Below are 23,329 nucleotides of genomic sequence, written 5' to 3'. Positions count from 1 at the left end.
GTAACCCTTAAGCCTATCTCAACTGACATTATTGGTGTCATATGGCCATTCTGCATGATAAATTTGTGCTCTCTTATGTAGAAGTCTTAGATTGTGCAATGCAGTCTGGTTTGTGGTGATACACCCAGCTTCCTATTTGAGCTTTTCTGTTTTTCAGTAACAATTCACATTTTACTTCAATGTGTGTGATGCTGGGGTAGTACAGAGAGCAACGTGCCTGGATTACTTTTGCTGACCCCCTCTTGAAAACTGTGGAGCTATCCATTTATGTGTGTGTTGATGGGGGTAAGAGAGAGACTGAGGTCCTTATGACATTTCTTCACCGCTTATTGAAAACTGTACAGTTGTGGGTTGCTTTCATGTTTAGGTTGTGAATACAAACTAGGCCTATTTGGTCTATTTGTCAAACTATTTATTTTTTATTGAATCCATGTTAAACTCAAAGGGTAGGCATATTCCTTCTCCATATACAGTATTGTATGTGTTCTCTAAGGATAGAACATTGATCTCAACACTGCAGTCTTACAATTGAACATGTCTGGTTTATTGTCATCTGAACAGAGGCCTGTAGTGGAACTAAGGAGCTCTAAAACTCAGAAAAGTATCCCATAATTTTCCACCGCTGTTTTTAAAACACCAATATGTTCATATCACAAAAGAATTGCCGGTCAGATTAAGAAACAAATATTCATTTTTACCTGAGACTAGAGTAAGAGCAGCCATCGGCATCTCTTTCCTTGACGAAAATTTCATCAAATGGACAGGTCTTCCTCTTTCTTAGTTCCTTATAACCTCTTTTCACCAGACCACAATCAAGTATGTTGTCATACACTAAATATATCCAACTAAACAGTTTATCCTACTAACAGTTCCCCCTCTGCTTGTTAGCCTACATTTCCCCGCTCCTTTCTCTTACAGTAAAGGACACTTCCGGGCAGACTTTAACTTGTTTTAACAAAGTTAACAATTTTACGAGAAATGTCAAAGTAAATATCTTTACACTAAAATCAATACCAACTTTTTTTTGTTTGTTTTAATATAAGATTAAGCACTTGGTTAGATATGCGTTTTTGCAGTGTAGCATAGCACTCTAGCTTCAGTGCTCCATACAGCACAGGGGGTTAGGGGGAGAAGAAAGGCTGTGCTAGGCGCTAGGTCTAAGAAAAATATCACATACTGATACTGTAATATGCCACTGCAACCTTATTCATAAAATGGAGGCATTCTCTACTTTCACCAGTGTTTCCCACAGTGCCTCCAGCCTATGTTGTCCAAATACAGAAATAAACTAGATGTACCGCAAAGCGATACACAATATGACCGCCGCTCAGTCCTGCACATTCTCTCCGCAAATATCAATCACGCTTGTGTTTCCATCGCCTACTCCATCCCTACTGCAACTTTTATGTATGTAAATGAGTGTGTGCATGTGTGCGCTTGCTTTTGTGTATGAGTGCTTCTCTGTCTAGTGTGAGTGTGTGTCTGCTTGTGTGTGTGTTTAATGTGTCTCTGAGTATATGTTCACTGTGTTCTCTGCCGTCACTGTCACTCCAATATCAGATAACACACACACACACACACACTCACATGCGCGCGTGTGCACACACACACACACACACACACACACACAAACACACATACACAGGCACACACTCACACACACACACTCGCACACACACACACACACACACACACACAAACACACACACACAGGCACACCCAGAGAGAGAGAGAGAGAAAGAGAGAACACACACAGAATACACACAGATAACACAGACACAGAGAGAGAGAGAGAGAGAGAGAAAGAAAGAGAACACACACAGAACATGCACATACACACATATACACACATGCAAACACACAGATGGGCACACAGAAACGCACCCACACACTATAGTACATCACACACACACTCACTTCTCAGCTCCGGTGGTCTCACAAAATGTACTCAAAGATGTGTGTGTGCATGTGTGTGTGTGTGTGTGTGTGTGTAGGTGTGTGTGTGTGTGTGTGTAAGGGTGTATGTGTGCGTGTTTGTGCATGTGTTTGTATAATGTTTTATGTACATGTGTGTATGTAGTGGTGCGTGTGTGTGTAGGTATGTGTGTGTGTGTGTGTATTTATGTGTGTGTGTGTGTGTGTGTGTGTGTGTGTGTGTGTGTGTGTGTGTGTGTTCCTGCATGTTTGTTGCACCCAGAGCAACCATTCTCTTTTAAAACATATTTGGAAACTAGTTGATTAAAGGTTTCTAATGGTGTCACTTATATGTTTCTAGGACAAAAACTAGCAGAGATTGAGATGTTTGGAACAGTTTTTGAAATCCCCAGGGGGGGATTTAGACTCCAGATAATACCACCATCTACTGGCCGATGGGTATACAGTCCTGAATGTACACATAAATCCATTTATTTTATAGCCCCCCATGGATGAAATTCCACAAAACTTGGCTTACTCCCAGAGGGTGTCAGGTTAATCATACACATGAAATTTGGTGCAGTTCATAACATCTCATCTGAAGATATGGGCAATTAAAGCAATATTACATTGCATTTTCAATTTTTACGATGGGGGGGCAAATCACAAATGACTGGTTATAAGCTAAGTTGTTGCAAGCTCTAGAGAACAACATACCATAAACATTTTGTCATCCTCGGTGCCATGGTTCAGGTAGTTATGTAGGAAAAACTGTCATTTTTGGGCTTCGGGCGGGGGCAGCGCGGGGGTGGAGTGACCCCCGGGGACGAAACGAAAATTTTCCATAGAACTCTACTGGGGCTACATGCCCACCAAGTTTCATGCGCTCCGGTGTTACGGTGTCCCGGGAATCGTTGACGAAAAATGACGGGAAAAAAGAAAAAAAAAAAAAAAAAAAAAACTTTGACAACAACTATATGACCGCTTCGCTAGCTACGCTAGCGGCGGTCATAATAAATACAAATGTATGGAATCATTTCATAGCTTGACGAGCCATGATAGAACATCCTCCTCTGCAGGTACATGAATCCAAACATTAACAATCATGGAGTCCTTTCCAATAGCAGCGAGACAAAACACAGCTATGAAAGGTATCACAAAAGGGAAAGAAATACACAAATAAGAACTTAAATGATATAATAGTTTATTTAGCTTCACCAAAGGAATTGATACAGAAACTGTAAGTGATTGAAGAAAGCAGTAAAATCTAGACACAATATAATTTTATATACATTTTAATTCTTAACGATCAGAAAACAAATAAATCAAACTTTGAAAGATTGTTATACATGTAACTTTAAATGAGACGCACCGATAAAATTGCTGAGGTCAAGCATGTTGGACTTCATGCATGTATTTTGGCACTGTGTGAAGCTCAACATGCATTACTGTAAGACCGTAAGTGGCTACCTGAATAAGAAATCCAGTTTGACAAAGAATCACAGACAGGGCAATAGGTTCAATAGGGTGGGTAGCAACCAGAATGTGGAAGGTGGTGATAAAAATGAGCAGGAAGGAGAGAAAGCACATGGTGGACCAAAGCAACGGTAGCCAGAGACGATCAAAACACAGAGAGGGCCAGTAGAGGACTACAAGTGAACAGAGTCTCAGGACCGGGATACGGAGAGAGCCGCTTTTAAATCCACACGCACCAGACAAGTCTCAGTTATAGCTTTGATAGACGTCATCCTCTTCAATAGTCGTTATCTGTAGCAGTTGGGCCATACGGCTCTTCAGTTTTCTTCCAGATCTCCATCCATGTCTTTACCGCAATCCCTCTGGTCAGCAGGCAAGGCTGCGTTCACATAGATGTTCTCATCTTCATCAGGTAACCCACCTGGTTCATGGGCAAATCCATATATATACTGTATATATGTTTGCAGAACCTATATGTTTGCAGAACCTGCTAAAATGGAGAATGGTTGACCACAATGCATTATTAGTGCTCAAGCGGAAAAACTGGTTTAGGATATTTCAGTCAATATTTGAATGGTTACATAAATTATAATGGTTTAGCATTTCAAAGACTCACCTTTGGAATTAAAATAAATAATACAAATAATCTCTAGGTATAGTGATGGGTATATGGTCATGTGGGGCTATTTTAATTCCAAAGGCCAAGGGAACTTCAGGATGCATAGTATCCTGGATCCATGGAATAACTGACCTTTTAAAATAAAAATCTGCCTGACTCAATAACATCAGGTTCCAAAAGATGATGGAAAAGCACTCCGAGAGCGCAGCTACCTCCGCCTGCATTGTTAATGCCTTAATTCAAAATATGAGTAAAAATCAAACAGCTAAGGACACCAATTTTCTGTGTGATTGAAGAATTTATCATAAAAAAAAATAAATGTTCTTCCTTAAATGCTAGGGGTCATAAGTATTTGACCCCTGTGTTAAATTCCCATAGGAGCAGGATGGGTTTTTTTTTTATATGTTTTTATTCTTAAAGGCCAGCTATTTCATGGATCCAGGATATTATGCATCCTGGTAAAGTTCCCTTGGCCTTTGGAATTAAAATACCCACATCATCACATACCTTTCACCATAGCTAGAGATTGGCATGGTGTTTTTTCCAGTTAGCCTATTAGCCTGTTTGATTTGCAATGAGCTTGATGTACAGTAATAACTTCACCAGCGGAATCGATACATAAACTAATGAAAGTGATTGAAAAATACAGTAAGGTTTCTGGATACAAGTTAAATGAATATAAATGTGAATCCTTAATAATCAGAAATGCAAAAAATTAAACCTTTAAAGATTATCATAACTTATGCATGTTGGCAGCTAGAAGACAGACAAAATCAATCTCAAAGAATCACAGACAGAGCAAGGTTTCAGTAGAGTGGATAACACAATCAGAATTGGGAAAAGGTTGGGATCAAAATTGTCACAAAGAATTAAAAAGCATGTTGTGGACCAAAACAATGGCAGACCGAGACAATCAAAACACAGAGAGAACCAGAGGACGAGGAGGGCTGTAGTTATTCTACGTGGGCCACGTAGTTATTCTACATTCAGTCTTCCTCCAGGACACCGTAGCTATATATGTTCTCTACTTCCTCGTGTGTCTCACCAGCTCCATTGTGAAATCCATATCTGTTTGCAGAACCTGTTAAAATGGAGTGTGGAAGGCCACAACACATTGTTAATGCAAAAGCGGAAAAAATGGTTTAGGATATTTGTTATTTCAGAAGTTACATTAAAATCAGCTCAGGTGCTGGATGTTTACCTCTTACGATGACTGTCAGTGGTGCTGTCTGTGTTGACTTGAAGGTGCGGCTGGACACAGTGACCTCATAGACACAGCTGTAGTTGCCCTGGTGGGAGTAGTCTGCCTCAGGAATGTAGAAGGAGGCTGAGTGGTTGATGGCGAGCTGAGTCCTGGTGCTGTTAGACCCATCAAAGATGAGGTGGAAGGAGCCTCCTTGGTGCTGTGGCTCAGTAGAGCAGACGAGGGAGAGGCTGTGGCCCCTGGTCACCTCTGGCCCCTGAGGCCCCCAGAACAGCCCTCCATCTGGGGCACTGAGAGAGATGTTGGGCTGCACAAGGTCCACTGGGGAAGGAGGCAATTTATCAGTGGAGGATTAACATGAGATGACACGTCGTGACTTAAAGCTAGATTGGCTCTTCATAGAGGTCTACGGTGCCTTGACAACTTTCTTAATGAGCTAAAAATAAAGTGTAATTATTGAACAGAAGACTGTGATACTGGGATTACATTTAGAAAGGGAAACACTTAAAATATTGAATGTTATGGAATGGAATGTTAATGGTTTCATATTAAACAATATCCTAACTAAAGATCCTATCATTATAAACAAGAAGATATCCTTATATCCATCCAGACGCTTCAAAACATTACTTAACAACAATATGTCCAAATGTGAAATGGCATTACCTATTACAGAGAGGCTGATAGTATCACTTTGGGGGGAAGTGAAATGACGTCTGGAAACCCTTGTTTGATACTGGCAATAGAAAGCTCCTTCGTGGGTAAAGTCCACTTGAGGGATGGTGAAGAGGGCAGAGGTTCCAGTGTCTTCTACTGTCTCTGTAAATGACCCAGAGAGCTGCTGTAGGGTGAATGTACCACCCTGGTGCTGTGTGGAGATGGAGCATCTCATCTGGGCAGACTGACCCCAAGGAACCTCTCTGCTGGTTTCCAGTGAAAGACTTGGCTTCTGTAGTACAACTGGTGCAAAACAATCAGTACAGAGCAAATGGAAATACAAACTGAAATATCACAGCAGGATTTCACATCTTGTGACAAATGTAGTTAACAGAGGGGTTATACAGTAGGTAGCCATTTAGAAGTGAAGATATTCTTTAATAATGCTGCTTTATCATTTAGCTTGTTCCCAGCTTTACACAGCTCATATCAGTATCAATCTGTTTTTCAAGGTGAACCATCTGAATTCACATTCACTCACCTACAGTGATATCAATGGCGCTGCTCTTGCTATAGCTGCTGTAGAAGCTATTGCAGGGGCCACATGTGTAGCTGCCTGTGTCAGAGACATCCACAATAAAACGAGTGAAGGTCACACTGATATAGTAGTAACTGTACTGTCTCATGATGGAAGAACCATTTCTGTTTAAACAAACATAGCTGTATTGGTCATGAATCCCGCCACACATGATACGAACAGTTTCTCCAGGTGAGACAGCTGATAATTCGGAGATGAGCTGGATGTCGGCTCTGGAATACTGACCTGGAGGAGACAGCAATTTAAGACCTTTAATGAAAGACAGTGCCTATAATACAATACAATATATAAAAAGTATTTAACCTCTTAAATATTTCCCCTGTATCTGCAATCATAAATGGCAAATGTATTACTTCTTGTGGCCTCCATCTTAACAATGAGTACAAATAGCAATGCAGATTACAGATTTTAAAAAAAATTGCAAAATCAAAAATAACTCTCAAGTTTATTTGAATGGACAAACACTTCACTTACCAGCTACTGAAGTGACACCGAGACAAAACACTATGAAGAGAGAATAAAATAGTTTATGTGTGTGTGTGTGTGTGTGTGTGTGTGTGTGTGTGTGTGTGTGTGTGTGTGTTTGCGTGTGTGTGTGTGTGTGTGTGTGTGTGTGTGTATTTTTAAGTCAGTAAAATATAGTAAAATCCTAAAAATATATATATTTTTGCTTTCGTGTTTTTCTAAACAAGATAATACTCCACTTGAGTGCATTGATAATTTGGTGATAAGAATAGGCCTAGTGATTTTATTTACTGAAGAAGAAGAGTTTTTGTGCTTCCCTAAAATGATTGTCCACCCTGGTGCATTGGGAAATGTGACCCTTTAAGAAAAGGTAATCCTCAGCGCAACAGTTTCCTTTCTCCTCTCAGTGGTGAGAAATTCCCCTGCTTAGGTTAGCGAGTAGTTGAAGTTCTTACTAACCGATTTTCTTTGTATAAGTATGCTTACTTGCTCTGCACAAGCTTAAAGGAACCGTATGTAAGAAATATATTTCAATTAATCATAAAATGGCCCTGATATGTCACTAGACATTAATAAATCATGCTCATTTCAAATACAGTACAGTATCACTGACAACATAGTTCGGCCAGGATATTATCATTTAACCCTCCTGTTGTGTTACGGTCAAATCTGTCCGATTTTGCACATTTTGTCTCTGAAAAGTATAGTTAACTTAATCTGATTGTCATGAGATTTCATGACTTTGTTCACATAGGGCATCTGAACACACAAAATTATTTTTGATAACTTTGATGCAATTTTGTGTGTTTTATTCAACTTGTGTACACCTGTGGTGTTCCCGGTCAAAAATGACCGGTCATTAGAAATGAATGGGTGTGACTACAAAAAGTGTATAAAATTGAGTTGAGTGACTTGCCAATTCATATGAACAGTTTCTGTCCTACACCCACACATGCATGTGTTGCTGGGCACACACAAAAAGTGCTATTTAGTAGCTTTTGGTGTATATTTTGGAAAATAAAACACATTTTTAGTTTTACTTTATATCAAATATAGTGGTAAAAAATATTAGCCCCCATGATGGGATGGTCGATAATATTACTGCCCATGTGATTTGTTTGCTATCAAAACACACCTAATTAACTAATCAGCTTTCAAACCACTCCTGTACAGTCAATTGACTTCATAACAATACCCGAGCATTCAATCAGCATAAAAGGACTCCAAGAAACAAGGCACAAGGCACTTGTACACATTATCGAGGGACTACTCTTACTGACCATGTCAAAGACAAAGGAAATCAGTCTTGAGCTCAGAAAGAAGATAGTGGAGGATCATAAGGGGGAAGGTTATATTGCCATTTCCAAGAATTTCACAGTGTCTAACTGCTGTGCGTTGCATTATTGCCAAGTACAAGGAGGCAAATTCTACAAAACAAACCTGGGTGTGGTTGTAAGCACAAGATTTCAAGAACTCTGGAGAGGAAAATAGTCAGAGATGTCAGCAAGAAGGCCGGACATCTGCCAAGATGATTGTTGCTGACCTGGCCTGATCTGGACTTGATATTTCAAGGAACAAAGTTGGGCCATCGTCTCAGAAGAACCCCTTTACTCAAAGAGTGGCACATCACAACCTTGAATTTCCCCTTGGGGATCTATAATGTATCTATCTATCTACCTACCTCCCTATCAGACTGAGATTTGCACGTGAGCATTTGAAAGATAAAAAATGAGTTTTGGAAGTCGGTAGCACTTTATAATAACCATCCGTTATAAATGGTTAATTGATGCTTTATTTTGCAAATATAATTTAACATTTAATAACTTAATAATCATAAATTAATCATTTGTAGATAACAATTAATGATTACTAAACATATAACTTACACATACTTTATTATCAGCTTATGAAAAAAGAAACAATTTACTTATATGTAACATACTAAAAGATATCTGTTTAGTGATAACTTGATTTCAGTTTATTTTATATTAGTAAGCTACATTATCATTGCAAATATCGTATTATTAATAATTACAGTGCATGAAAATGCACTGTACTGTTCTTCCTAGGCTTCTTCTTCTTATTACAGTGCATGAAAATGCACTGTACTGTTCTTCCTATTCTTCTTATTACAGTGCATGAAAATGCACTGTACTGTTCTTCCTAGGCTTCTTATTATTACAGTGCATGAAAATGCACTGTACTGTTCTTCCTATTCTTCTTATTATTATAGTGCATGAAAATGCACTATACTGTTATTCCAAGTCTTCTTATTATTACAGTGCATGAAAATGCACTGTACTGTTCTTCCTAGGCTTCTTCAACTTCAACTTTTTACAGTGCATGAAAATGCACTGTACTGTTCTTCCTCGGTCTTCTTCTTCTTCTTATTATTCTTCTTCTAACGCACGCAATTCAGCTTCAACCGCTTAACGTAGAAACTCCATTCAAATTTTGACGCGTAGGTCTTACTTACGCGATGTGGGCTTTGTATTTTTCAACTTTGTAACTTTTATACTTTTTAAACTATTAGTTAAAAACTATTACAATTTCCCCCATAGACTTAACATGGCTCATTATGACATCACGGCAGCAATTAGAATGTTACCCCAGCTGGTCAGCCACCTGGGCACCAACTGTCAGTTTCTCTCAGGCTTTACAATCTCTCTGAAGACTACATATTCTGTTCCCCTGTATCCTCTGCGCACAACAGTATCAAAATAAGTCCTCCTAATTCCATTCAACTTTATATCCATTCATCTTCTTCAAACCATTCACTCATCCACCCATTCTAAACAGTCTGCCTATCAACATCAATTAGACGCTCTACATTCAACTTTTAAACAATCTACTCTGTCTCAGGCTGGCTCTCTTAAGACTAGCCAGTTAAATTGATTACACCTGTATCTGTATCCACTACTCTCAGTAGAGAGCTGTGTGTCTCCATTCTACAAGAATATAAGGCACATTCCATCCAACATTTTATCCATTCATCTTCTTCAGACCATTCACTCATCCACCCATTAAACTGTCTATCAACATCTATTAAACAATCTATCAACATCCATTAAACTCTCTGTCTATCAACATTAATTAGACTATTTACATTCAACTTTTAAATTATTTACTCTGTCTCAGGCTTTAAGAGTACTCTGACTAGCCAGTTAAATTGATTACACCTGTGTCAACTACTCTCAGAGAGCTGTATCAGTGTCTCTCTTAACAAGAATATAAGGCACATTCCATCCAACCTTCTATCCATTCATCTTCTTCAGACCATTCACTCATCCACCCATTAAACTGTCAATCAATATCTATTAAACAATCTGCCTATCAACATTAATTAGACTATCTACATACAACTTTTAAAGTATTTACTGTGGGTCCCTCTCAAGCAGCGTTTATATGTCCTCCCTCGCTCCTCGATCCTCAATGATCTACATAAAGAAAGATAGAAGAAGGGCTAGACTATCCCATTGTTGCCGCTCCATCATTCTTTATGTAGATCAGTGAGGAGCGAGAGAGGACGCGTAAACGCTATATGAGAGGCACCTTCTGTCTCAGGCTTTAAGCATACAATCTCATTAAGACTACAGATCCTGTTTCACTACGTCCTCTGTCCACAACTGTTTCAAAATAAAGGTCCTCACTGCAATAATACACTATTAAATCATTTAACCATTGAAACTACTCAACTATTGAACTGTTCAACCATTCCAACTGTCAGTTATCATCCACTATGCCTCCAGTCAACTACATGAAACCTCCATGTACCTAGCAACCATTAAAATTAAGTGTTTATGACCGTTTCCATAGCAACCAACATGATTATACTGCAGCAACTTCTTGTTTCCTGATAGTGGCCACCATGGATACCCTAGCAACAAATGTTTCAAAATAAAAGTCCTCACTAGCAAGTTAGCATAGTTAGCATTGTTAGCATAGTTAGCATTTTTAGTATAACTGCAAAAAATCATCAACTAAGTTAGCTAATCAACCTGGTTAGCATTGTTAGCAAATTTAGCATTGTTAGCATAGTTAGCATTTTTAGCATTACTGCTAGAAATCATCGGTTAAGTTAGCTAATCAACCTGGTTAGCATTGTTAGTAAAGTTAGCATTGCTAGCATAATAAGCATTTTAGCGTAACTGCTAGAAATCATTAGCTAAGTTAGCTAATCAACATTTTAACATGAATAGAAATCATTAGTTAAGTTAGAACTGGAACGTTTCATCTTTAAAACGTCTACCTTCACACTATCAACTCTCTGTAAACTATGCAACCACCATGTTTACCCTAGCTACACCTTAGTAACCATATCTACATTATCTATCTATTTTTGCATTTTCATGCACTGGTAATTCCTTGGAATTGCATTTCTAGTTATTATTCTTCTTCTAACGCACGCAATTCAGCTTGAACCGTTTAACGTAGAAACTTCATTCAAACTGTGTTACGTAGGTCTTGCTTATGCCATGTGTGCTTTGTATTTTTCAACTTTGTAACTTTTATACTTTTTAAACTATTAGTTAAAAACTATTACAATTCCCCCCATAGACTTAACATTGCTCATTATGACATCACGGCAGCAATTAGAATCTTACGCCAGGTGGCCGGCCACCTGGGCACCAACTGTCAGTTTCTCTCAGGTTTTAAGCATACAATCTCTCTGAAGACTACACATATCCTGTTAAACTGTTTCCTCTGTCCACAACTGTTTCAAAATAAAAGTCCTCACTGCAATAATACACTATTAAATCATTTAACCATTGAAACTACTCAACTATTGAACTGTTCAACCATTCCAACTGTCAGTTATCATCCACTATGCCTCCAGTCAACTACATGAAACCTCCATGTACCTAGCAACCAACATAGCGACCATTAAAATTAAGTGTTTATGACCATTTCCATAGCAACCAACATGATTATACTGCAGTAACTTCTTGTTTCCTGATAGTGGCCACCATGGATACCCTAACAACAAATGTTTCAAAATAAAAGTCCTCACTAGCAAGTTAGCTAGTTAGCATTGTTAGCATAGTTAGCATTGTTAGCATAGTTAGCATTTTTAACATAACTGCAAAAAATCATCAACTAAGTTAGCTAATCAACCTGGTTAGCATTGTTAGCAAATCTAGCATTGTTAGCATTTTTAGCATTACTGCTAGAAATCATCGGTTAAGTTAGCGATTCAACCTGGTTAGCATTGTTAGTAAAGTTAGCATTGCTAGCATAATTAGCATTTTTAGCGTAACTGCTAGAAATCATTAGCTAAGTTAGCTAATCAACATTTTAACATGAATAAAAATCATTAGTTAAGTTAGAACTGGAATGTTTCATCTTTAAACTGTCTACCTTCACACTATCAACTCTCTGTAAACTATGCAACCACCATGTTTATCCTAGCTACACCTTAGTAACCATATCTACATTATCTATCTATTTTTGCATTTTCATGCACTGGTAATTCCTTGGAATTGCATTTCTAGTTAAACTTCTTCTTCTAACGCAGCCAATTCAGCTTCAACCGTTTAACGTAGAAACTTCATTCAAACGTTGTTGCGTAGGTCTTGCTTATGCCATGCCTGCTTTGTATTTTTCAACTTTGTAACTTTTATACTTTTTAAACTATTAGTTAAAAACTATTACAATTTCCTCCATAGACTTAACATTGCTCATTATGACATCACGGCAGCAATTAGAATCTTAGGCCAGGTGGCCGGCCACCTGGGCACCAACTGTCAGTTTCTCTCAGGCTCCTCTCTGAAGACTACATATTCTGTTCCCCTGTATCCTCTGCGCACAACAGTATCAAAATAAGTCCTCCTAATTCCATCCAACTTTATATCCATTCATCTTCTTCAAACCATTCACTCATCCACCCATTCTAAACAGTCTGCCTATCAACAACATCAATTAGACGCTCTACATTGAACTTTTAAACAATCTACGCTGTCTCAGGCTGGCTCTCTTAAGACTAGCCAGTTAAATTGATTACACCTGTATCTGTATCCACTACTCTCAGTAGAGAACTGTGTCTCTCCATTCTACAAGAATATAAGGCACATTCCATCCAACATTCTATCCATTCATCTTCTTCAGACCATTCACTCATCCACCCATTAAACTGTCTATCAACATCTATTAAACAATCTGTCTATCAACATCCATTAAACTCTCTGTCTATCAACATTAATTAGACTATCTACATTCAACTTTTAAATTATTTACTCTGTCTCAGGCTTTAAGAGTACTCTGGCTCTCTTAAGACTAGCCAGTTAAATTGATTACACCTGTGTCAACTACTCTCAGAGAGCTGTATCAGTGTCTCTCTTAACAAGAATATAAGGCCATTCCATCCAACCTTCTATCCATTCATCTTCTTCAGACCATTCACTCATCCACCCATTAAACTGTCAATCAATATCTATTAAACAATCTGCCTATCAACATCCATTAAACATTCTGTCTATCAACATTAATTAGACTATCTAAATACAACTTTTAAAGTATTTACTGTGGGTCCCTCTTAAGCAGCGTTTATATGTCCTCCCTCGCTCCTCGATCCTCAATGATCTACATAAAGAAAGATAGAAGAAGGGCTAGACTATCCCATTGTTGCCGCTCCATCATTCTTTATGTAGATCAGTGAGGAGCGAGAGAGGACGCGTAAACGCTATATGAGAGGCACCTTCTGTCTCAGGCTTTAAGCATACAATCTCATTAAGACTACAGATCCTGTTTCACTACTTCCTCTGTCCACAACTGTTTCAAAATAAAGGTCCTCACTGCAATAATACATTATTAAATCATTTAACCATTGAAACTACTCAACTATTGAACTGTTCAACCATTCCAACTGTCAGTTATCATCCACTATGCCTCCAGTCAACTACATGAAACCTCCATGTACCTAGCAACCAACATAGCAACCATTAAAATTAAGTGTTTATGACCGTTTCCATAGCAACCAACATGATTATACTGCAGTAACTTCTTGTTTCCTGATAGTGGCCACCATGGATACCCTAGCAACAAATGTTTCAAAATAAAAGTCCTCACTAGCAAGTTAGGTAGTTAGCATGGTTAGCATAGTTAGCATTGTTAGCATAGTTAGCATTTTTAGTATAACTGCAAAAAATCATCAACTAAGTTAGCTAATCAACCTGGTTAGCATTGTTAGCAAATTTAGCATTGTTAGCATAGTTAGCATTTTTAGCAATACTGCTAGAAATCATCGGTTAAGTTAGCTAATCAACCTGGTTAGCATTGTAAGTAAAGTTAGCATTGCTAGCATAATAAGCATTTTTAGCGTAACTGCTAGAAATCATTAGCTAAGTTAGCTAATCAACATTTTAACATGAATAGAAATCATTAGTTAAGTTAGAACTGGAACGTTTCATCTTTAAAACGTCTACCTTCACACTATCAACTCTCTGTAAACTATGCAACCACCATGTTTACCCTAGCTACACCTTAGTAACCATATCTACATTATCTATCTATTTTTGCATTTTCATGCACTGGTAATTCCTTGGAATTGCATTTCTAGTTATTATTACAGTGCATGAAAATGCACTGTACTGTTCTTCCTAGGCTTCTTCAACTTCAACTTTTTATTATTCTTCTTCTAACGCACGCAATTCAGCTTCAACCGTTTAACATAGAAACTTCATTCAAACTTTGTTGCGTAGGTCTTGCTTATGCCATGTGTGCTTTGTATTTTTCAACTTTGTAACTTTTATACTTTTTAAACTATTAGTTAAAAACTATTACCATTTCCCCCATAGACTTAACATTGCTCATTATGACATCACGGCAGCAATTAGAATGTTACCCCAGCTGGTCAGACACCTGGGCACCAACTGTCAGTTTCTCTCTGGCTTTAAGCATACAGTCTCTCAGAAGACTACATATCCTGTTAACTGTTTCCTCTGTCCACAACTGTTTCAAAATAAAAGTCCTCACTGCAATAATACAATATTAAATCATTTAACCATTGAAACTACTCAACTATTGAACTGTTCAACCATTCCAACTGTCAGTTATCATCCACTATGCCTCCAGTCAACTACATGAAACCTACATGTACCTAGCAACCAACATAGCAACCATTCAAATTAAGTGTTTATGACCGTTTCCATAGCAACCAACATGATTATACTGCAGTAACTTCTTGTTTCCTGATAGTGGCCACCATGGATACCCTAGCAACAAATGTTTCAAAATAAAAGTCATCACTAGCAAGTTAGCTAGTTAGCATGGTTAGCATAGTTAGCATAGTTAGCATAGGTAGCATTTTTAGCATAACTGCAAAAAATCATCAACTAAGTTAGCTAATCAACCTGGTTAGCATTATTAGCAAATTTAGCATTGTTAGCATAGTTAGCATTTTAGCATTACTGCTAGAAATCATCGGTTAAGTTAGCAAATCAACCTGGTTAGCATTGTTAATAAAGTTAGCATTGCTAGCATAATTAGCATTTTTAGCGTAACTGCTAGAAATCATTACCTAAGTTAGCTAATCAACATTTTAACATGAATAGAAATCATTAGTTAAGTTAGAGCTGGAATGTTTCATCTTTAAATTGTCTACCTTCACACTATCAACTCTCTGTAAACTATGCAACCACCATGTTTACCCTAGCTACACCTTAGTAACCATATCTACATTATCTATCTATTTTTGCATTTTCATGCACTGGTAATTCCTTGGAATTGCATTTCTAGTTAAACTTCTTCTTCTAACGCTCGCAATTCAGCTTCAACCGTTTAACGTAGAAACTTCATTCAAACTTTGTTGCGTAGGTCTTGCTTATGCCATATGTGCTTTATATTTTTCAACTTTGTAACTTTTATACTTTTTAAACTATTAGTTAAAAACTATCACCATTTCCCCCATAGACTTAACATTGCTCATTATGACATCACGGCAGCAATTAGAATGTTACCCCAGCTGGTCAGCCACCTGGGCACCAACTGTCAGTTTCTCTCAGGCTCCTCTCTGAAGACTACATATTCTGTTCCCCTGTATCCTCTGCGCACAACAGTATCAAAATAAGTCCTCCTAATTCCATCCAACTTTATATCCATTCATCTTCTTCAAACCATTCACTCATCCACCCATTCTAAACAGTCTGCCTATCAACAACATCAATTAGACGCTCTACATTGAACTTTTAAACAATCTACTCTGTCTCAGGCTGGCTCTCTTAAGACTAGCCAGTTAAATTGATTACACCTGTATCTGTATCCACTACTCTCAGTAGAGAGCTGTGTCTCTCCATTCTACAAGAATATAAGGCACATTCCATCCAACATTCTATCCATTCATCTTCTTCAGACCATTCACTCATCCACCCATTAAACTGTCTATCAACATCTATTAAACAATCTGTCTATCAACATCCATTAAACTCTCTGTCTATCAACATTAATTAGACTATCTACATTCAACTTTTAAATTATTTACTCTGTCTCAGGCTTTAAGATACTCTGGCTTTCTTAAGACTAGCCAGTTAAATTGATTACACCTGTGTCAACTACTCTCAGAGAGCTGTATCAGTGTCTCTCTTAAAAAGAATATAAGGCACATTCCATCCAACCTTCTATCCATTCATCTTCTTCAGACCATTCACTCATCCACCCATTAAACTGTCAATCAATATCTATTAAACAATCTGCCTATCAACATCCATTAAACATTCTATCTATCAACATTAATTAGACTATCTACATACAACTTTTAAAGTATTTACTGTGGGTCCCTCTCAAGCAGCGTTTATATGTCCTCCCTCGCTCCTCGATCCTCAATGATCTACATACTGTAAAGAAAGATAGAAGAAGGGCTAGACTATCCCATTGTTGCCGCTCCATCATTCTTTATGTAGATCACTGAGGAGCGAGAGAGGACGCGTAAACGCTATGAGAAGCACCTTCTGTCTCAGGCTTTAAGCATACAATCTCATTAAGACTACAGATCCTGTTTCACTACTTCCTCTGTCCACAACTGTTTCAAAATAAAGGTCCTCACTGCAATAATACACTATTAAATCATTTAACCATTGAAACTACTCAACTATTGAACTGTTCAACCATTCCAACTGTCAGTTATCATCCACTATGCCTCCAGTCAACTACATGAAACCTCCATGTACCTAGCAACCAACATAGTAACCATTAAAACGTGTTTATGACCGTTTCCATAGCAACCAACATGATTATACTGCAGTAACTTCTTGTTTCCTGATAGTGGCCACCATGGATACCCTAGCAACAAATGTTTCAAAATAAAAGTCCTCACTAGCAAGTTAGCTAGTTACCATGGTTAGCATAGTTAGCATTGTTAGCATAGTTAGCATTTTTAACATAACTGCAAAAAATCATCAACTAAGTTAGATAATCAACCTGGTTAGCATTGTTAGCAAATTTAGCATTGTTAGCATAGTTAGCATTTTTAGCATTACTGCTAGAAATCATCGGTTAAGTTAGCTAATCAACCTGGTTAGCATTGTTAGCATTGCTAGCATAGTAAGCATTTTTAGCGTAACTGCTAGAAATCATTAGCTAAGTTAGCTAATCAACATTTTAACATGAATAGAAATCATTAGTTAAGTTAGAACTGGAACGTTTCATCTTTAAACTGTCTACCTTCACACTATCAACTCTCTGTAAACTATGCAACCACCATGTTTACCCTAGCTACACCTTAGTAACCATATCTACATTATCTATCTATTTTTGCATTTTCATGCACTGGTAATTCCTTGGAATTGCATTTCTAGTTAAACTTCTTCTTCTAACGCTCGCAATTCAGCTTCAACCGTTTAACGTAGAAACTTCATTCAAACTTTGTTGCGTAGGTCTTGCTTATGCCATATGTGCTTTGTATTTTTCAACTTTGTAACTTTTATACTTTTTAAACTATTAGTTAAAAACTATCACCATTTCCCCCATAGACTTAACATTGCTCATTATGACATCACGGCAGCAATTAGAATGTTACCCCAGCTGGTCAGCCACCTGGGCACCAACTGTCAGTTTCTCTCAGGCTCCTCTCTGAAGACTACATATTCTGTTCCCCTGTATCCTCTGCGCACAACAGTATCAAAATAAGTCCTCCTAATTCCATCCAACTTTATATCCATTCATCTTCTTCAAACCATTCACTCATCCACCCATTCTAAACAGTCTGCCTATCAACAACATCAATTAGACGCTCTACATTGAACTTTTAAACAATCTACTCTGTCTCAGGCTGGCTCTCTTAAGACTAGCCAGTTAAATTGATTACACCTGTATCTGTATCCACTACTCTCAGTAGAGAGCTGTGTCTCTCCATTCTACAAGAATATAAGGCACATTCCATCCAACATTCTATCCATTCATCTTCTTCAGACCATTCACTCATCCACCCATTAAACTGTCTATCAACATCTATTAAACAATCTGTCTATCAACATCCATTAAACTCTCTGTCTATCAACATTAATTAGACTATCTACATTCAACTTTTAAATTATTTACTCTGTCTCAGGCTTTAAGAGTACACGCTGGCTCTCTTAAGACTAGCCAGTTAAATTGATTACACCTGTGTCAACTACTCTCAGAGAGCTGTATCAGTGTCTCTCTTAACAAGAATATAAGGCACATTCCATCCAACCTTCTATCCATTCATCTTCTTCAGACCATTCACTCATCCACCCATTAAACTGTCAATCAATATCTATTAAACAATCTGCCTATCAACATCCATTAAACATTCTATCTATCAACATTAATTAGACTATCTACATACAACTTTTAAAGTATTTACTGTGGGTCCCTCTCAAGCAGCGTTTATATGTCCTCCCTCGATCCTCGATCCTCAATGATCTACATAAAGAAAGATAGAAGAAGGGCTAGACTATCCCATTGTTGCCGCTCCATCATTCTTTATGTAGATCAGTGAGGAGCGAGAGAGGACGCGTAAACGCTATGAGAAGCACCTTCTGTCTCAGGCTTTAAGCATACAATCTCATTAAGACTACAGATCCTGTTTCACTACTTCCTCTGTCCACAACTGTTTCAAAATAAAGGTCCTCACTGCAATAATACACTATTAAATCATTTAACCATTGAAACTACTCAACTATTGAACTGTTCAACCATTCCAACTGTCAGTTATCATCCACTATGCCTCCAGTGAACTACATGAAACCTCCATGTACCTAGCAACCAACATAGCAACCATTAAAATTAAGCGTTTATGACCGTTTCCATAGCAACCAACATGATTATACTGCAGTAACTTCTTGTTTCCTGATAGTGGCCACCATGGATACCCTAGCAACAAATGTTTCAAAATAAAAGTCCTCACTAGCAAGTTATCTAGTTAGCATGGTTAGCTTTGTTAGCATAGCTAGCATTTTTAGCATAACTGCAAAAAATCATCAACTAAGTTAGCTAATCAACCTGGTTAGCAAATCTAGCATTGTTAGCATTTTTAGCATTACTGCTAGAAATCATCGGTTAAGTTAGCTAATCAACCTGGTTAGCATTGTTAGTAAAGTTAGCATTGCTAACATAATTAGCATTTTTAGCACAACTGCTAGAAATCATTAGCTAAGTTAGCTTATCAACATTTTAACATGAATAGAAATCATTAGTTAAGTTAGAATGGAATGTTTCAGCTTTAAACTGTCTACCTTCACACTATCAACTCTCTGTAAACGATGCAACCACCATGTTTACCCTAGCTACACCTTAGTAACCATATCTACCTTTTTTTGCATTTTCATGCACTGGTAATTCCTTGGAATTGCATTTCTAGTTATTACAGTGCATGAAAATGCACTGTACTGTTCTTCCTAGTCTTCAACTTCTTCATCTTCTTCTTATTATTCTTCTTCTAACGCACGCAATTCAGCTTGAACCGCTTAACGTAGAAACTTCATTCAAACTGTGTTACGTAGATCTTACTTACGCGATGTGGGCAATGTATATATCAACTTTGTAACTTTTATACTTTTTAAACTATTAGTTAAAAACTATTACAATTTCCCCCATAGACTTAACATTGCTCATTATGACATCACGGCAGCAATTAGAATCTTACGCCAGGTGGCCGGCCACCTGGGCACCAACTGTCATTTTCTCAGGCTTTAAGCATACAATCTCTCTGAAGACTACATATCCTGTAAACTGTTTCCTCAGTCCACAACTGTTTCAAAATAAAAGTCCTCACTGTAATAATACACTATTAAATCATTTAACCATTGAAACTACTCAATTATTTAGCTGTTCAACCATTCCAACTGTCAGTTATCATCAACTATGCCTCCAGTCAACTACATGAAACCTCCATGTACCTAGCAACCAACATAGCAACCATTAAAATTAAGCGTTTATGACTGTTTCCATAGGAACCAACATGATTATACTGCAGTAACTTCTTCATTCCTGATAGTGGCCACCATGGATACCCTATCAACAAATATTTCAAAATAAAAGTCCTCACTAGCAAGTTAGCTAGTTAGCATGTTAGCATTGTTAGCATTTTTAGCATTACTGCTAGAAATCATCAACTAAGTTAGCTTATCAACCTGGTTAGCATTGTTACCATAGTTAGCATTTTTACAATAACTGTTAGAAATCATTAGCTAAGTAAACCAATCAACCTGGTTATCATTGTTAACATAGTTAACATTTTAACATACCTGTTAGAAATCATTAGTTAAGTTAGAACTGGAATGTTTAAGCTTTAAACTGTCTACCTTCACACTATAAACTCTCTTTAAACTGTGCAACCACCATGCTTACCCTAGCTACACCTTAGCAACCATATCTACATAATCTATCTATACATTTTTGCATTTTCATGCACTGGTAATTACAGTGCATGAAAATGCACTGTACTGTTCTTCCTCGGTCTTCTGCTTCTTCTTATTATTACAGTGCATGAAAATGCACTGTACTGTTATCCCTAGGCTTCTTCTTCTTCTTCTTCTTCTACTACTTCTTATTATTCTTCTTCTAACGCACGCAATTCAGCTTGAACCGTTTAACGTAGAAACTTCATTCAAACTGTGTTACGAAGGTCTTGCTTAGGACATCAGCGCAATGTATTTTTTAACTTTGTAACTTTTATACTTTTTAAACTATAAATTAAAAACTATTAACAATTTCCCCATAGACTTAACATTGCTCATTATGACATCACGGCAGCAATTAGAATGTTACCCCAGCTGGTCAGCCACCTGGGCACCAACTGTCAGTTTCTCTCAGGCTCCTCTCTGAAGACTACATATTCTGTTCCCCTGTATCCTCTGCGCACAACAGTATCAAAATAAGTCCTCCTAATTCCATCCAACTTTATATCCATTCATCTTCTTCAAACCATTCACTCATCCACCCATTCTAAACAGTCTGCCTATCAACAACATCAATTAGACGCTCTACATTGAACTTTTAAACAATCTACTCTGTCTCAGGCTGGCTCTCTTAAGACTAGCCAGTTAAATTGATTACACCTGTATCTGTATCCACTACTCTCAGTAGAGAGCTGTGTCTCTCCATTCTACAAGAATATAAGGCACATTCCATCTAACATTCTATCCATTCATCTTCTTCAGACCATTCACTCATCCACCCATTAAACTGTCTATCAACATCTATTAAACAATCTGTCTATCAACATCCATTAAACTCTCTGTCTATCAACATTAATTAGACTATCTACATTCAACTTTTAAATGATTTACTCTGTCTCAGACTTTAAGATTACTCTGGCTCTCTTAAGACTAGCCAGTTAAATTGATTACACCTGTGTCAACTACTCTCAGAGAGCTGTATCAGTGTCTCTCTTAACAAGAATATAAGGCACATTCCATCCAACCTTCTATCCATTCATCTTCTTCAGACCATTCACTCATCCACCCATTAAACTGTCAATCAATATGCCTATCAACATCCATTAAACATTCTGTCTATCAACATTAATTAGACTATATACATACAACTGTTAAAGTATTTACTGTGGGTCCCTCTCAAGCAGCGTTTATATGTCCTCCCTCGCTCCTCGATCCTCAATGATCTACATAAAGAAAGATAGAAGAAGGGCTAGACTATCCCATTGTTGCCGCTCCATCATTCTTTATGTAGATCAGTGAGGAGCGAGAGAGGACGCGTAAACGCTATGAGAGGCACCTTCTGTCTCAGGCTTTAAGCATACAATCTCATTAAGACTACAGATCCTGTTTCACTACTTCCTCTGTCCACAACTGTTTCAAAATAAAGGTCCTCACTGCAATAATACACTATTAAATCATTTAACCATTGAAACTACTCAACTATTGAACTGTTCAACCATTCCAACTGTCAGTTATCACCCACTATGCCTCCAGTCAACTACATGAAACCTCCATGTACCTAGCAACCAACATAGCAACCATTAAAATTAAGTGTTTATGACTGTTTCCATAGCAACCAACATGATTATACTGCAGTAACTTCTTGTTTCCTGATAGTGGCCACCATGGATACCCTAGCAACAAATGTTTCAAAATAAAAGTCCTCACTAGCAAGTTAGCTAGTTAGCATGGTTGGCATAGTTAGCATTGTTAGCATTTATAGCATAACTGCAAAAAATCATCAACTAAGTTAGCTAATCAACCTGGTTAGCATTGTTAGCAAATTTAGCATTGTTGGCATAGTTAGCATTTTTAGCATTACTGCTAGAAATCATCGGTTAAGTTAGCTAATCAACCTGGTTAGCATTGTTAGTAAAGTTAGCATTGCTAGCATAATTAGCATTTTTAGCGTAACTGCTAGAAATCATTAGCTAAGTTAGAACTGGAATGTTTCATCTTTAAACTGTCTACCTTCACACTATCAACTCTCTGTAAACTATGCAACCACCATGTTTACCCTAGCTACACCTTAGTAACCATATCTACATTATCTATCTATTTTTGCATTTTCATGCACTGGTAATTCCTTGGAATTGCATTTCTAGTTATTAAACTTCTTCTTCTAACGCTCGCAATTCAGCTTCAACCGTTTAACGTAGAAACTTCATTCAAACTTTGTTGCGTAGGTCTTGCTTATGCCATATGTGCTTTGTATTTTTCAACTTTGTAACTTTTATACTTTTTAAACTATTAGTTAAAAACTATCACCATTTCCCCCATAGACTTAACATTGCTCATTATGACATCACGGCAGCAATTAGAATGTTACCCCAGCTGGTCAGCCACCTGGGCACCAACTGTCAGTTTCTCTCAGGCTCCTCTCTGAAGACTACATATTCTGTTCCCCTGTATCCTCTGCGCACAACAGTATCAAAATAAGTCCTCCTAATTCCATCCAACTTTATATCCATTCATCTTCTTCAAACCATTCACTCATCCACCCA

General features: G+C 37.6%; 1 protein-coding gene across 1 annotated transcript in view; it reads right to left on the bottom strand.

Annotated features, from left to right (window-relative positions):
* Positions 1 to 23,329, bottom strand: part of LOC134099824 (immunoglobulin superfamily member 1-like) — a 175,991-nt gene that overhangs the window by 20,873 nt on the left and 131,789 nt on the right. Inside the window, exons 16-18 of the mRNA XM_062552843.1 lie at positions 5,880 to 6,173; positions 5,211 to 5,534; positions 5,055 to 5,090 (exon numbers count right to left, since the gene is read on the bottom strand). Of these exons, the coding sequence (XP_062408827.1) occupies positions 5,055 to 5,090; positions 5,211 to 5,534; positions 5,880 to 6,173 (654 nt within the window). The remainder of the gene's footprint in view (positions 1 to 5,054; positions 5,091 to 5,210; positions 5,535 to 5,879; positions 6,174 to 23,329) is intronic.

This window comes from Sardina pilchardus, chromosome 13 (assembly GCF_963854185.1).
Source record: "Sardina pilchardus chromosome 13, fSarPil1.1, whole genome shotgun sequence".
Taxonomy (NCBI): domain Eukaryota; kingdom Metazoa; phylum Chordata; class Actinopteri; order Clupeiformes; family Clupeidae; genus Sardina; species Sardina pilchardus.
This window is presented reverse-complemented; position numbering and strand designations above follow the sequence as displayed.